The sequence below is a fragment of the Martes martes genome (genome assembly GCF_963455335.1).
Source record: "Martes martes genome assembly, chromosome: 5".
Lineage (NCBI taxonomy): Eukaryota > Metazoa > Chordata > Mammalia > Carnivora > Mustelidae > Martes > Martes martes.
This window is the reverse complement of record NC_137892.1, coordinates 127,669,338-127,687,012: the sequence shown is the minus strand read 5'-3', so window position 1 is coordinate 127,687,012 and position 17,675 is coordinate 127,669,338. Positions and strand designations below refer to the sequence as shown.

Below are 17,675 nucleotides of genomic sequence, written 5' to 3'. Positions count from 1 at the left end.
TAATAAATGATAAGACATTAAAAAACTTTTTAAAATGTTCAAGGATGGGAGTTATTAGGTAATTTAAAGGGTGCCCAAAGGGGCCTCATTGATCAGGCAACTTTCCAGGGAAGTCCTAAAAGATGTGGACTAGGAGACAACCATACTTGAGCTTGTTACAAATCCTGCTCAGTCCGCAGATCTGCTGCTTTGTGATATTTTTTTTTCTTTGTGATTTTTATGTGAAAAGATTCATGCTGTTTCTCTGTGGCTGCAAGCATGATCAATAGATGAGAAACACTGTGATTGAAGAAAATCAATGGAATTTTGTGGCAAATGAAACAACCTGAGAAGTGGCTATTTAGAAAATCTAACAGAGCAGTGTAGAAGCTCCCTTTTTTTCTATTTCAGTTGTTCCACATAATAATTTCATGTCAAACTTGCTCTTTCAGAAAATCTTGGGATCCGATGGAGCCTTTAGGAGCCAGCTCCAGTATTTTGGGAGATCTCTGGATGGTTACAGTGATTTAAATGGTGATTCCATCACCGATGTGTCCATTGGAGCCTTTGGGCAAGTGGTTCAGCTCTGGTGAGTCAGTTGAGAACCAGACACAAACTAGCTAACTAAAAAATAACCTCCTAAGTGGAACAGATAGCTGTGCTGAAATTGTAGAAATGCCACATGCATTCTAGAAGACTCCAGGACAATTATGTGTCATAGTTTATGTGTCAAAGGAAGAAATGTATTTTTCCTTAAAGGGAGAAGAAAAATATTTGCTTAACATAGCCGTCAAGTTCCTCTTCTCTATATGTTGAGCAGATAAAGGACACAGAAAAGACAGAGACTTTTAAATGGTATCCAGGATATTTCTGAATATTATCTTCCAAACAACCTTACCTCGGCTCACAGAAAGGAAGCCTCATGAGAATGCTCTAAAAATACTGAACACTCAGACCACACAAATGAAGTATAACGTCTCATGTGGTTATGAAGTAACTTTTGAAATTATTAGTCATAAACAAGAAGCTATTATTTAGGTTTAGCTGACCTCTCACTGACCTCAGTAGGAGTTGAAGAGCAGGGAGCAGCAATACGGGATTCAAGGGCTGTGTGATACAAGGACAAAAATAAATACAGTGGGTTGGCCAGGGATTGAAATCATAAAGAAATTGAGAATTCGATCAAGAGTCTCCTTCCCCGCAAAATATATTTCATTCATTTGCTTTAAATGTCCAAATACTTCAAGAACAGAAAACATCACATGTTGATGTGTTGTTTCTGAATTTCATTAAACTATTCACAATATTTCACATGTGCTTTTAAAAAATGAAATGCATTGTTTTGAGAATGTTTTGAAAAGTTTTGAGAATGCATTGTTTTGAAAAAGTTTTAAGAAGAAAACTTCACGTAGGGGGAAAATACACAGGTCATACTTAAGACTGACACATTAAAAAATATATTTTCTAAATAAAATCAGTTAAGAGTAGCATGCCATTAGAAAAATATGAGATGTGATAATATTGTCACAGGATTTATAATTTCTTATAAATTTTTAAAGACACCTTTCAGTGACCATCACCCTCCAGCTATCTGGTAGGCTTCATCCTTCATAGCCTATATAATTACTGTACTATGACACTCCCATTTTATAAAAGATTTTAAGTAATCTCTACACCTATTAGGGGTTTTGAACCCACAACCCTGAGTTTAAGAGTCACATGTTCTGCTAACTGAGCCAGCCAGGCACCCCGATACTCCCTTTTAATATCATCAATGATGGCCAGACTTTTTTCTTTAAAGGTGGACTTGATTCTTCAAAAAGTCAAGACACGTGGAGTCAGATCAATTGATTGAGGTGATCAGTCAACCTAAGTTCTTGCCATTTTGCGGTCCTATTCCTATAAGGTGTTGAGACTAGATTTTCTAGGTAACTTCCTGAGAATAATTTTTTAAAAAACAAGTTAACAAAATCCTTTCAATCAATGGGATAAAAGATTCTCTTAAAGAGATTAACTTACAGAAAACACTCACTTAGACATTCTAGATCTTGTAGGTTTGAGGACATGTTGTACTTGTTATTAGATGTTTTATGGCTGCTTATTAGGGGGCCTTATAGGTACATGATCAACTGATGAAACAGTTTTTCACTTGACGTAAGTCCTTCAGATGGTACCTGAAATTAAAGATAAAATGTTTATGCATTTTCTTACGGTACTTCTCAAAACAATGAAATTACTAATTACTATTTGCTGCTCTGTAAATCATGGAGTGTGTGCACAAAGGGTTGTTATGATGAAGTACAAAATTTTACTGGCAGAGGAACTAGATCATGAGCTCCAACTCCTCACTTGCTAACTATTACTCAGTAAACTCATAAGTTTTTTGTTTCAGACTTTCTCATTAATAAAAAGGAGACAATATTTGTTCTATTTTACAGGAGTGTTAGAGGATCAAATGAGCCCACGTGTATGTGAAAGCTTTCTAGATATCTAAAGGCCTGTGCCAGAGTCAGAAGTCTTTTGCACCCTGCCTGAGAGACTCCCCAGCCATTTTCTGGTACCAGGCTAGTTGCCACCATCATGGTCCTATGCCACACATCAAAGAAGTGCTTCCAGCCATTTAGGGAGGCAACAGGGCCACGGCCACGCTCTTTGGCCACGCCACTCTCACCTTGTCACTGCTCTCTCCCCTCCCTTTGTGGGAAGAGCAAACATCACTGTTTGTAGCTGACGAAACACAACAGTGATCATGACTTTGTACTTCATTTGCCAAGAGTTTGCAGACTCATATCCCACACTTACGCATGTATCAAACAAACAAAAAATACTAAATGTGGTTTGGGCTGGCAATACAGTCAATCACAAACACAAAAAATATTGTTCCTACGTGCCATTTTAGAGCTTTCAAACATGAAATAGTGCTCCAGTGCTTAGACTGTGCTGAGAATAATTTGATAATGCTGGCCCCGGGCCCTCTAGGTAAAGGTTATAACGTGCACTTGGCAGTAACCTACCTGTTTCCATTTATGTCTTTCAGGTCCCAAAGTATTGCTGATGTGTCTGTGGATGCCTCGTTCACACCGGAAAAAATTACTTTGTTCAACAAGAATGCTGACATAAAACTCACACTCTGTTTCAGTGCCAAGTTTAGACCTCCTAAGCAAAACGATCAAGTGGGTGGGTTGACCTGAAATAATCTGTGTGGAGATAGGTTTGCCTGTAGAGTTTTAGTCCTGAATATAACCTATACTTTGTATTTATGGACCACAGGCAATACGGGTCCTGCAGATAATTACATTGCCGCACATTTGAAGTGCCTGAGAATGGTTAATTAGGTATGGAAGATGCAGTTAGATCTTCCTCTGTTGTCTCCGGAAGGTAACACTCTGCCACAGAAATTTACTCTCTCTGTGACCTAGTCCTGGGCTCTCCCAACTTCATCGAAGTGTCTTTTACCCAGCGGTTCCTTACCTTAAACCTTGGGCGCACAAAGATGACACTGATGTTCCGCCCATATTTTTTGCCATATTTCAGCTGAGACGTGATCTAGACATAGCATGTTCAGTGCGAGTACCAAATATTCCTATTCTTGAGGAAACAGTAGGCATAAAATAATGAGAAAATATAAAAAGTATGCAGTTTGTGCCCAGTGTTTTTTTTTTTTTTTTAAGATTTTATTTATTTATTTGACAGAGATCCTAAGTAGGCAGAGAGGCAGGCAGAGAGAGAGGGGTAAGCAGGCTCCCTGCTGAGCAGAGAGCCCGATGCGGGGCTCAATCCCAGGACCCTGAGATCATAACCTGAGCCGAAAGCAGAGGCTTAACCCACTGAGCCACCCAGGCACCCCTGTGCCCAGTGTTTTAAATGCTCTAAATAATCTGGAGAAGTGGATAAAAATCTGTGTCCTGTCAGCAGGAGTGAGGAAACTGGACAAATGTCACCAGGAAATGTCATTTCTCTTGGACTGGCCGAATCCCTCATACCCACTGCCCCTTACTATCATCTGTCCTGCTCCAGCACTCGCAGAGCATGGCAGTGGAGTTTGAACTTGATTAAACTCTGCCTTCTTTCTCTTGCTGCTTTTTCACAGGTTCTCATCCCCCTTCCTTCAGATTTTGGCTCTAACCTTCAGCCACCTGTAGTTCCTACAAGTGTTCTATTAAGTGGTTAACAAACCACTCTATTTTCAGTCTTTGTCATGATTCATAACCAAGAAATACATAGGTTAAAAACATAAAGCAGAAGTTAGATTCAAACCTTGCCATGCTTTTTGTATTTTCCTACTTCTCATATGTGTCTGGCATTTTGCCTTTCAGGCATTCAAACACTGACCCAACTCTGAATAGCACATCTCACAGGCCTGCCCTGTGAGTAGCCAGGACAGTTCAGTCAAAAACCATTCCTATATAAACACTAAGTGGCTAGATGCAACGCACAGCATGGTGACTAGAGCCAGCAACTCTGTGTTGTGTATTTGGAAGTTGCTAAGAGAGATTTTAAAAGTTCTCACCACACACACACTCAAAATTGCAACTGTGTGAGGTGATGATCTGTTAATGAATCTTATTGTAATCATTTTCCAGTATTTACATATACAAAACAACTACATTGTATACCTGAAATTGATACAGTATTGTATCTCCATGACATCTCAACAAAGCTGGGGGTGGGAGGAACATTAAGTGGCTAGTCTGCCTATAACATTAATTTGGGAAATCTATTAGTTGGCAGAAATGGCTGGCTGGTTAGCTTTCCTGGCCTGAAAGCACGGATTTGTCTCCTAAATCTTCCTCTTTTTGATGGGGCTTCCCCCCTTCTGTTGCTGTAACTCGAAAGCAGCTTTCTGCCTTCCGAGAATGTCCTTCCCTGGGCTTTCTTCCCATTGGGCACCTTTTCCTTAATGTCTTCAGGTCCACTCGGACAAGCCAGTCATGATCATTTATCACTTAACTGTCTGGCAATAATAGTATGTAAGACCAGAATCCCATCTTCACAACTTTGAAAAGTAAATTTTTAAAGCATATGGTCTTTATTATATCAGGTGCTCACTCCAGTTTAAAGTTAATAACCTAAAAAAAAAAAATGGATATATTGCCTATGAAGCTATCCTTTTCACCAGGCTACTTGAGAAAAATGAGCCAGTATTACCACATGTACTAACTCTGTCCTGGCTACGTTCACCTCCCTGGCGTTGTTTTTCCTTTGTATTATTTTCACTGCTTGTTTTTAGTTCATTTGATTCACTTATGTTTTATCTATCTTTGTTAACTTCATTAAGTCAGTGGAGTAAGAAAAATTATCCAACATCTCTAATAGATACTTTAAAGGTAACCTGTAGAATTAATGTATTTTGGAAGTCTATTCAACCTTTAAAATATTGAAAATAGTAAAATAAAATGGAGTAACCCCAGAGAAGTCAGCTGATGCTTTGAATATCATCAGATCTTCTTTCTCAGTTTTGGACAGCAGACTCTGGTTGAAGTCTCTGATACTTTGTATATTGGCTACTGACCTCTGTTTCCCCCTCTCCTAAAGATTTTATTTATCTATTTAACAGAGAGAGAGAGAGTGCACACAAGCAGGGGGAACAGCAGGCAGAGCAGGCAGAGGAAGAAGCAGGCTCCCCACCGAGTGAGGAGCCCGATGCAGGGATCTATCCCAAGAGCCTAGGATCATGACCTGAGCCGAAGGCAGCCACTTAACCAACTGAGCCACCCAGGCATCTCCTGACCTCTGTTTTTATTGCATTTTTTTTTCATTTTCATTTCCCTGGTTTAGTAGTAATATTTCTGTTTTGTAGATGAGGAAATGGAGGTTGGAAGATGTTACACCAACTGCCTAAAGTCCTAGAGCTCATAAACAATGGAATTAGAATTCAAACCAAGTCTGTCTGACTCCAAACTTATTACTGAGGAGTTGCATGCCTCCCCCCACCCCCAAATAAGCATCTAGAGTGTTCCCTCAGAGTTTATCTCAAATAACAATTAATCCTCACAACTGCCTGGAAGCTAAAAGAACATGAGCCCTGATTTCAAAATTACCCCGGTTTTATTTCTGAGCGTGTCCTTGTTGTGTGAATGGAGCTGGTTCATTTTACCTCTTTTATTCTGTTTGTTATGTGAAATATGAGATCTATTCACTTTCCAGGTTGACTGACAGTAAAACTTGTACAATATGAGAACATATTCAATTGCAGGCACTCAGTAACTGCTTCTTTTTCGTATCGCCATATTAGGGATGATGAAATTGATGCTTGAGGAAGTAATTTGACCAAATTCCCTCAGATTTCCTGGGGGCAAGTCCATTTTGCTCTCCACTCTTCAAGCCATGCTTCTTTGAATCCCCTCTCTCTGGAACCACAGTCCCTACCTCACACCAGAGCCTGAATTGCAAATGTCGTGGCTGTCCGTGGCTCACAGTCCATCCGCGGAAAGACTTTTTGTATTTTCTTGAAGTCCTTGACTTCACCCAGTAAAACACAGTAAGGTAGGGATGGTTTTTTGGTAAAGGTTTATTTGCAATAACACTTGTGATTTTTGTCATAGCTATTGTATACAACATCACAATTGATGCAGACCTGTACTCATCCAGAGTAACCTCCAGGGGTTTATTTAAAGAAAATAATGAAAGGTGCTTGCAGAAGAATATGCTCGTGAGCCAAGCACAGAGTTGCACTGAGTACACCATCCACATACAGGTGAGGCCTCCGTCCTCGCTCTCATCTTTTCCTCTGAATGACTAATGAATGGTCAACGTCTAAAAAGGAAGCTTAGGAGTTAGAAAATGCCTGCCCTTCTAATTAATGCTCTTCTTGTCTAATTTCATGAGCAGGAAATCCTATTCTTTATGCTAGTACATGGTTGCCTTCTATTAATATGTTACTAGCGTGAAATTTTATTTGGGATTGCAACCGAAAGGCTAAAAATAAGGTTCTTAAAGAAATCAAACGTAGTGTTTTCTTTAACGTTTAACAGGTAAAACTTTTAGTAGACTGCAAATTTTATTCTAGCATTTTCCTATCAGGGAAAATTTTTATTTTTAAGCTGCTGAAAAGGACAATTCCAATTGTGATTTCCACTATTGGATTTAAATTAATATAGGGGAAGGATGAGGTAAAAATTATTTGCTCCAATCATATCCCATAGTTACGAGAGTTGACATGAATTTTGAAAATCTCACAAGTAGGAAAAATGCTTCTGAGGATTTCCAACAGAAAACTGATTTTATAAATTATATGACTAATTCCCTCCAGAACCAGGAAATGGTGTTTGAAAGTGCGATTTCCTCGGGAAACCATTTTTAAAAGAGCTGCTTACGAACTTTCATAGAACATGCTTCTCAGAGTTCAAGATGCATAAGAATTTCCAAGAGAACTTATAAAATACATGTTCTGGGTTCTCATCACCAGAAATTTGGGTTTGAAGGTCCAAGGTATATACAGATTGACGGAGTACTCCCAGATATTTCTGTTTTGGATGAATGATACAGAGCTCACATATTGAAAACTATGAAATATGAGTTGGAAAAACAGTTAATAGAGGAATTAAAATCAATTGCATTGTTTAATTTCTTGTTCATGTTAAAGGAGTCTTGTTTATGAAGGCCCAGACCTTTTTTTCTTAAGATGCCAATTACACACATTCTTTGAAGGGCTAAAAGCCAGCTCTCATTCTCTCTTATTTTTGTGCTAAGTCGTAGATCAAATGAAACCTGTAGTCCATTCTGGGGGAATGAAGTCAGCCAAGCTGTTGTTCACACATGTATCTTGTTCATGCTGATGTGTACTTGTGAAGTTTTTAAGAAGATGTGTGTGATTTGGGTCAGCGAAGAGATTTTGTTTCAGTTAACACACCATACTGGATATCAATCCCAAGCGCATCCTGTGGGCTAGTCTTACAGCCAGCTGAGGCCCCCCTTTATCCGCTTTTGTAGAGCAGAGTTAAGTTCTGACTAAGGCAGGGGGTTCTCTTGTCACTGCCTGATAGCCAGCCCCGAGCACCTTCCCGTGTCGAGCATACCAGAGATTTGGTGAGGATACCGAAGGACTTCTAAGTCTTGGCAGTAGGGACTGGAAAGACCATAGCCAACAACCCAAGAGCTGTGTATTTTTTCAACTTCTAAGTATTTAAACTGGGCATATCCTGTGAATATTTATAGATTATGTATGAATAACAAGATTGCTGGTGAGTTAACTAAGAATTGCTGCTTCAGATTTTTACTGAATCCAAGTCTAAGTTTTTTGGTAGTGGAGAGACTAAGGGCAGAATTAAGACAGAAGAGAAGCAAGAGTCTGGAAAATCCAAAACAAGGATATTCGCCATCATAGAAAGAGGACTGTGTCCTTAATTGTGAACACACTGATGGTCATTTTCTTGTTCTGAAGCGGCCGTGCCCTAGTAAAGTGCCTCACTGTTTGTGTGTTTAGAAGCCCTCTGACGTTGTCAGCTCTTTGAATCTGTGTGTGAACATCAGTCTGGAGAATCCTGGCACCAGCCCCGCCCTTGAAGCCTACTCTGAGAAGGCCAAGGTCTTCAGTGTAAGTGCGGTTTGCCCTTCCTGGAATTCACACTGGCTAAGAAAACTTCATGGTTGCTGCAGTCATGTTCGAAAGCACATAACTTTCCAACTACTTGTCTTCTACGTGAAATATTTTTATGTTCAAAGCTCATCAGCATGCAAGATCCGTGAAGGACAGGGACTTTTGTCTTCTTCACGGCACTATTCTCAGCCCTTTGAGCAGTGCCTGGCCCACCATAGGTGTTCAATAAGTATTTGTTGAAGAAATAACTAACCATAAGTCAAACACCTTGTGCTCACCACCCACTTAAAAAATGTCACCAGTACCTATGTTCTCTGTGTCCCTCTCTTCCTCCATCACATCCACGTTCATCTTGCTCCCCCAAGCAAATCATCACCTTGAATTTGGCCTTTATTGTTGCTTTTCTTCCTATGTTGCTAAACATATACATATTCCTAAAATGTTGTTTGGCTTTTTATGGTTTTGAGCTTTATATAAATAGAATAATTCTACATGTACTCTTCCACAATCTGGTTTTTAACTTGAGCAAATGTGTGGGATTGTTTTTCCTTTTTTGTAGATCCCTTTCTACAAGGAATGTGGGGATGATGGAGTTTGTATCTCGGATCTAGTTCTAGATGTCCAACAACTGTCAGCTGCTCAGTAAGTCTGTTTGAGTTCAGAGTAAAATGTAGAAATAAGACATTAGATCACTTTATTCAGATGAATGTTTATGGAGATTTTTTTCCTACACACACACACACAAAACAATAACTAATAAAGACCTTTAAAATCTGAATTTCAATTTCTACCATCCATAAAGGAGTAAAACGGTAAGAAATCTCAAACCATTTGTATTTGGATGGTTCCTCTCCCTGCAGTGTTCAAATTAAAATCAATGAAGGAGCAAATGTCTGAGTCATTTTACTAAGAAGATGGTTTATTAAACAACTTTCTCAGTCCTCCAAATCTAAAGAGTTTTGTATTTTTAAAATGAGTGAAGTATTTGAACACCAGCCTTTTTAACCTTAATTTTTTCCCTTTTTTCTTTTAACAGAGATCAACTCTTTATCGTCAGCAACCAAAACAGAAGGTTAACATTTTCAGTAACACTGAAAAACAAAAGGGAAAGTGCATACAACACTAGAATTGTTGTTGATTTTTCAGAAAACTTGTTTTTTGCTTCCTGGTCCATGCCGGTAGGTGATGATACTCCGGGCTCACTACTCTTGTGTTTCCTGCCTGATATTAATAACCATCTAGCTCACACTCACATCCCCATGTCCTGTATGCTGTCTGAGGAAGCGCCTTACTCCTAGGTGTGATCAGTCCTAACTCTGGGGCTCCCAACTAGTTAAACCACACGTGAGCATAGCCTGGCTCTGTATCTAGACCAGTTCTGCTTCACAGCTTGGTCAGTTTTTCCTCTGCCCTAAGACTTGGCCAGACACAACCATGACTCTTCTGCAGCCATCTGTGGGATGAGGCTGCCGTGCTGCTGCACAGATGCTCCGAGCTGCACTTGCTCGGAGAAGTTAGAGTCCTATAGCCCAAGCCAAGCTTTGTAACCACAAGTCTTACTACTGCCAAGATGCTGCATTCCAGCGAGGTCAGTTAATCATGTTGACTTGATCACTATACCAGGAACACACTTGGCCATGAGGGCCCTCTGGCCCCTCCGCTGCCACCAAGCAATGAAAGGGAGAGGAGCGACAAGCTGAGATTTCCCAAATTCACTACTTGATAAAAGGATTACAAATGGCTTCATCCAAGTTAAAGTCAGCACGAACTTAACAGATTTAGTGTTCTAAATCTATTCTGACTTTGATGTTTCACTTTCCTGTGCCAAATGGGAACTTCTTATTTTAAAGAGAAAAAATTAAAATAAAAAGAACTAAAAAAGATCCTTTAAAGTATTTAAAATACAAGCACCAACGTATGATTTGTTTTCTTCTCTTGAAAGTACAAATTTCGAATATTATTGAGAGAAAGGTATGTATTAAAGACAACATTTTTAAATATTGGATTAAAGTTATTTTGTGCTTCTGAAATATAAGAACTATGATTTACTTCTAGAGGAAAATTCCAGTATTTGACCTCACTTTTGGCTTATTGGGTGTCCTGCTTAGCAGTAAAAATCATATACTAGCTACCTGGACAATATAAGATTTTTAATATCAGGGACAATAAATTCATTGTGAACCAGCGTTACTGCTAAAATGCCCACGTGGTTCGTACATCCTTCAGCACGTATGTGCACACACACTCTACATATTAATTGATCACTGTTTCTTTGGTCTCCAGGTTGATGGGACAGAAGTAACATGCCAGATTGCTTCATCTCAGAAGACTGTTACCTGTGATGTTGGCTACCCGGCTTTAAAGAGGGAGCAACAGGTACAACTTGCACTTCTTCCTCAAGTCCACACTGGCCCCTCCTCAGCACTAGTGTCACTCGCCACCATTCCGTCTTCGTTGTTGTTAGGTAACATGATTTGACAGGTGTCACAAACTAACCAGCTGCATATTGCGAGGGAGTTTTGAAAATATCTGAGTGTTTCAAGTTATTCATAAAAGTGGGGTCTTCCTCCATGCAATTCATTTCAAAAACACATAGAAGAGGGAGAGTTCTTTTTTTCTTTTTTTTTTTCTTCCCTGACTCCATTGACCAACACTGATCAGAGTGCTGTGGAGAGTCACAGCTATCCCATGTTAACCCCGGTAAGCAGATTTTCACATCGGTACAGAGCTTTCAAATTCTGACAAGTAGATATGCCTGTGATGTGATGATCTGTACATGTGACTTGAAAGATAAGCCCTCTAATTCTGAAAGCGAGGCATGCTAACTACAGAAAGGTGGACAAACAGATAGTCTACAAGTTTGAAAACTCAAGGCATATACAATTCAGAATGAAATCGGGGGGAGTTTGCTTTTTGGGGGAACTTTTTTTTTTAATTAGTCCCTGAGTACGAACCATCCCAGATTAATGAGTTTTAATTTTGTGCATAGGTGACTTTCACTATTAACTTTGACTTCAATCTTCAAAACCTTCAGAATCAGGCATCTGTCAGTTTCCAAGCCTTAAGGTAAAACATAATGAAGTCATGAATTGACGATAGATGGGCTTTAGTAATATTTCTCTTTAAGTAGTTTCCTAATGTTTGTTTCAATAGCGAAAGCCAGGAAGAAAGCAAAGCAGATAATTTGGTCAACTTCAAAATTCCTCTGCGGTATGATGCTGATATTCACATAACGAGGTAGGTGAAACACTGAGTAGCCTCTGGCCACTGATATCACTCAGTGTATAACACATTTGGCTCATGAGTAAGGAGGTTCATTCTTTTTTTTTTTTTTTTTATTCATTAAGGAGGTTCATTCTTAACTGGAAAATTTGAAGTAAATATGTCCCCCTTGTCAACTAAAATGGAAGTCCCAGACAGGTCAGTCCTTAGGAAAACCTTGAGTGAGTTTATGGACTGAGAGCTACCAAAAAAGCCAGAGGAGCAGCCCCTCTGCCATGTACTGCAGGGAAAGACCTCCGTGGGCCCTCAGATGAGCTTCACACTTTCCCAAGGGGTCACAGAACTCTCTGGGCCCCGAGAAACTGCCACCACCCCCTTCTCCACACCTGCTTCCTATCATCCCTATGAGCTCACAAGCAGTAGCCCCATCCCTAAACACTGAAGCCCCACGCATATGCTTTGCACATAGTAGGTCCACCACAAATAGGAAATCTCGTCATGGAAAATTAGTTTCTGGGTGGAAAATTCCTGACGTAATATATTAAGGGTTTCTTCCAACCAAGAGGAAACAAGGCATTTTCCAAAGGAGGCCATCTATGAATAAATGCTGTATTCCCCTTCCTGCCTGACCCAAGCAAGCAAAATGATGCTGGTTGGTACCAGCTACCTCGAATTGCTCAGAGGGACAGGTGTCTTGAGAAGTGGCAAACATGTGGAACACCAAAGCATGAACAGGGTGACGTATCACCGTGCCTCCCACCAAGAAGGGAAGCAGGTTCATGGGTGCAGACACACCGAACAACAGCTATGCAGGAACACAGGATGAAGGTGATGCCTACCTCCCAGCTTGGGAACCAGGGCTCTCCACCTGGGGAGGCACGAGGGCAGCTTCCTAGCACGCATCAGTGCACTGCACTGTATTGCCAAGGAGCCCAGCAGTGTTTAGGGACAGTGGCTTTCTCTGACATGCCACATCGCCCTAACCCCTAAAAGCATGAAACACATAGATTGTGCAGTAGGTCACTGAGCAAAAGAAAAAGGAAAATGTGTCATTTTGTCTAGAGCATGAGACACATGAGCAAAGATGAAAGAATGCTTCTATATTGAGTGAGCTGCAAACAGCAAAAGCAGAACAAAGTACGGCCCAAGTCATCCATCCCTGAAAAATTAATCAGCAACTGCGGATTCCAGAAGGACCCACAGTGCTAAAAGAATTGAAGACCAGGGCATCCAGAGAGATTCTTATTACCACATTACCTGATTTTTTTTCTTTCTACCTACATTGATTCTTACCCTAAATGCCTTTTTTTTTTTTTTAAGATTTTATTTATCCATTTGACAGACATAGAGATCACAAGTAGGCAGAGAGGCAGGCAGAGAGAGAGGGAGAAGCAGGCTCCCTGCTGAGCAGAGAGCCCAATGCGGAGCTCGATCCCAGGACCCTGAGATCATGACCTGAGCCAAAGGCAGGCTCAGGCTTTAACCCACTGAGCCACTCATGCACCCCCTAAATCCTTTTTCTTAACACAGCCTTAATAGGATTCTACTCTCGCACCTCAGCCAATTTTTCCAGATAGTTTAACATGAAATAAATATAAGATTGAAGGGGGACTTCACTTTCAGTAACCTCTTAGCTCTGTAGTTTTTGTGATGGTAAACTGGACTTTAAGGCCCTCGGATATTCTTTAAAATATACCAAAAAGTTTTTTAAAAAGTTAATATGGAGAATTATGATGTGTAAACAATAAAATGGCTCCTAATCTCACCACCCAGATAATTCCTCTTGATGTTTTTTTTTTTTTTTAAAGAAACCAAAACTCTAAACACTACAGAAAAAAAAATGAAAAGTGAAGTTATCTCTCCCACCCTCTCTGGCCATTGCATAGATGACTCAGCTATTTTTCAGAATACCTTCCAGATGCGAGATTTGTCTGTCTACCAAGATATACACGTGACACACACACACTACGCGCTCATGTGAGTGTGTGCATGCGTGCGCATGCGCGTGCACGCACACGCGCACACACACACACACACACACTCTTAACTGAATGGAATGGTAAAATCCTTCTCCAACCTTGCTTTTTATGTAATCTTAGAGAAGCTTTTATAAAAGGACATACAGAACTAACTTATCCTATTCCTGACTAGATCATAATTTATGTAACCAGTTCACAACTAATAAGATATTTAATAAGATATTGTAGATTTATTTTAACCATCGCAAGTAGTATAAAAAATAATTTTTCTTGAAAACTTTTTGAAAAAGTCCTCTCCAGTCATGGAATGTATCCCTTAGCAACCACTTTGATAAATGTGCAGTTATATTATGCAAACATTATGGGTGGAAATCATGATAGAATTATTTCTAAGCAGGAGCCCCCCAAGCATAGCTAACTGCTTATAAATAATTGATCCTCCACACTTAAGTAACTTAAGGAAAACTTAAGTAACAAATGGAAAAAATGTCAGATCACTTTAAAATGTAAAATCAGAACATACTAATTTAGAAACTAACTCTTCTTAGGGGCTTACACAAAGGTCTTCTAGAAGGTAAAGGGAATAATTTATGCAAATACAGCCAGGCTTTCTGTTTCAAATTCTAGTCAGTATTCCCATTTTCCATGTAAGGCTGACAGATCATTGTTTCCTCTCATCTACATAACCTTGACAAATGCTACATCTATTTGAGTCTCCTAGGGCATATTTTCCTTTTGAGAATTTGGAAAAGTTCTTTTTTTTTTTTCTTTTTAAGCATTAAAAAAAGATAGGAGTTCTATAAAGAAGCCCAAAAAGTATCTCAGAAAATGTCCAGTTCAGTTTTTTTAAGGAAATAGTCAGCATCCTAGAATTATGATACATTGTCCAGGGGGAAGAAATACTGCTTTTTAGACTCCTATGCCTGCTACCTTCTCCCCTCTCCCCCACCCACAGTCCCAATGAAGTTGGGACTCCCAATGAAGTTGTCCTGGTTGAAATCCAGCCTTAGACCCAGAAATGAGTGAGGAGGAAAGGGAAGCGTATCCAGTTATGTTCCAGTCTGAGTGTCCTACGGGAGTTCCTCTAACCTGGTCCCCACTTCACCTGCAAACCTTACTTGGCAACCCCCCACCCCCACCCCGCACCACCACCACCAAGCAGAGAGATTAGGTCATCTGATACCTCTAAGTTTAGTCTGATAAAACCTCTGGGTCAGCCTTCATAAACATGGTCTCTACACTGGTCGTGGAAACAGACTGACCAACCTCAATTCAGACCAAAAGCATTAGAGTTGGTTTGGAACTAGAAGCGGATAGGGAGAAGGGATAACAAGGCAAATGTACGCCCTATTTTACAGGCATCCAGTACAAAATACTGCAGGAGCTAAAACCCAGTACCCTATCATTGCATTTCAGCCACCCAAGTGGAAAATCGTCTGGTTTTGTCAGTCCATCCAATAAACCAGGACTAAGTGTGCACTGCATTAGCACACCAGTCAGTGCAATAGCGATCTTGAGTTCTAGCAGTTCTAAAGTAATACATTTGTATGGCTTTTAGAAACTGTACAACTGGTAAACATAGAACGCAAAGAATCTTATGGAGAGATCATGAAGGGATAGGTTTTTAAAGGAATTTGTTTTAGCCTTGGAAACCTCAGCCTATAAGTAGCATTTGTTTTCATTAGGTCTTTCTACCTAAATATAAACCTTTACTTGTAATATAAGCTAGAAGATATTTAAATAAAAGAGGTATTAAGCTGCGAGAACAAAAACAAAACTAAAATATTTGACTTTTACAAACATTATTCAACAGATCCACCAACATAAATTTTTATGAAGTCTCCTCAGATGGGAATGTTCCTTCTATCGTGCACAGCTTTGAAGATATTGGTCCAAAATTCATCTTCTCCATTAAGGTTGGTAAGCTTGTCATAAGAATACTAAATCAGGAGGAAGGGAAGGGGGGGAAATGAGACCGGGACGAGAAGTAAAAAGTTGAAACATACCAGTGGTTCTCAAACTTGAGCATGCGTTAGAATCACCCAGAGAAAAGTTAAGACACATGTCATAGGATCCGTCCTCCAAGTTTCTGATTCAGTAGGTCTATGGCGAGCCTAAAAATGTGCATTTCTAACAAGTTCCGAGGTGTTGCTGCTGCTGCGGCTGATCCCACTGCTGTACTTTGAGAACTTTGAGAACTAGGACTCTGAATAAGTAAACAGCTGGGCTTTGTGCATAGCTATGTGTTCTGGGTAAAAAATAGATATATTTTGAAAGCAAATATTCAATATTAATCAACTAAGTATTAATATAATGGTATTACTGTGGGCAAACATCTCTGGAATATAATTAAAATGCCAGTTTATCCTTGGAGACCACTTCTACTTGAGAAGCTAACCCTTTACATACAAATATCTTCAGTCAATTTTCATTGGCATTTATAAGCCATTATAATCTAAAGGTTGTTACCAATTATGGAAAGAGAAATTTGTGGAAAATTGCTATTTTATAATAAATTATAGAAAATTTGAAAAGTAAAAAAAATCCATCCACTACCATCCAATACCATTTTATTGTTTTATGTTTCCTACTAGTCAGTTACATGGCTATAACCCTGTGATTTGGTAATTTAAAAAAAAAAAGAAATCTTTTAAAAGTCCTGATCTGTGATCCAGATACTGGGATTTATAACATGTGACTAGTATTTGGCAATTATTTAACAAGATATTTAATCAATTATTAGTAACAATAAAGTAACATTATTCATAGGGTGTAATAAGTATCAGCACTTTGTATCAAATACGTTATGTATATTAACCCCATTTAATTTCCAGGTTAGTTATAAGATTGGTAGGATTATTATTCCTATGGTTATTTTCTTTTTAAGATTTTTATTTTTGAGTAATTTCTATACCCAGTGTGGGACTCAACCGCACAACCCCAAGATCCAGAGTTGCATGCTGTCCTGAGCCAGCCAGGTACCCCCTAGGGTTGTTATTTAAAATGTTTAATAGGGTTTATTTAAGGAGAGCATGTATTGGAGCACTGAGTGTTATATGCAAACAATAAATCATGGAACACTGCAACAAAAACTAATGATGGGGCGCCTGGGTGGCTCAGTTGGTTAAGAAACTGCCTTCGGCTCAGTCATGATCCTGGGGTCCTGGGATCGAGTCCCACGTCGGGCTCCCTGCTCAGCAGGAAGTCTGCTTCTCCCTCTGACCCTCCCCCATCTCATGTTGTCTCTCTCATTCTCTCTCTTCCAAATAAATAAAAAAAATCTTTAAAAACAAACAAAAAATAATGATGTACTGTGTGGTGGCTAACATAACATCAAAATTTTTTTAAACAAAATGTTTAATAGGGATACTTGGGTAGCTCAGTAGGTGAAGCATCTGCCTTCAGCTCAGGTCATGATCCCAGCGTCCTGGGACTGAGTTCCACACCGGCTCCCTGCCCAGGGGGAAGCCTGCTTCTCCCTCTGCCTGTCACTCCTCACTTGTGCTCATGAGCACACTCTCTCTCTGTCTCTGACAAATAAATAAAATCTTGAAAAATATTTAACAACCAGTTAAATGAGACATGAGAACTGGCATAGTAGAACAGACTTCCCAGCAATAAGAACAAATCCTGTATCTGCACATACCCATTAAATTGCTTATTCTTTTTATTTTATGAACGAGGAAAACTGAGGCAAACAGAGGTCAGGTGTCTCGCCCAATCCACGCTGCTCATCAGGGCCAGAGTGAGACTTAAGCCCTGGGAGCCCAACATGACAGGGAATGTTTTTAACCAACTCCGAAGTCACAAATTACTTAGCAGTTCACAGTAGAGAGTCTGAGATTCTCCACGAAGAGGTGAGACACAGACACCCGAGCATGACTCTGAAGTAACAAGGTTTACTTTCAAGTGGACTCAATGGTACCACTTAAGAGTTGCCCTCCGCCCACACAGAG

At 39.7% G+C, this 17,675-nt stretch overlaps 1 protein-coding gene across 1 annotated transcript in view; it reads left to right on the top strand.

Moving 5' to 3' along the window:
* ITGA2 (integrin subunit alpha 2) overlaps positions 1-17,675 on the top strand; it is a 110,819-nt gene that overhangs the window by 80,142 nt on the left and 13,002 nt on the right. The window contains exons 15-24 of the mRNA XM_080803706.1: positions 432-568; positions 3,017-3,156; positions 6,525-6,676; positions 8,405-8,515; positions 9,078-9,160; positions 9,555-9,696; positions 10,802-10,894; positions 11,508-11,584; positions 11,672-11,755; positions 15,533-15,635. Coding sequence (XP_080659832.1) covers positions 432-568; positions 3,017-3,156; positions 6,525-6,676; positions 8,405-8,515; positions 9,078-9,160; positions 9,555-9,696; positions 10,802-10,894; positions 11,508-11,584; positions 11,672-11,755; positions 15,533-15,635 — 1,122 coding nt within the window. The remainder of the gene's footprint in view (positions 1-431; positions 569-3,016; positions 3,157-6,524; positions 6,677-8,404; positions 8,516-9,077; positions 9,161-9,554; positions 9,697-10,801; positions 10,895-11,507; positions 11,585-11,671; positions 11,756-15,532; positions 15,636-17,675) is intronic.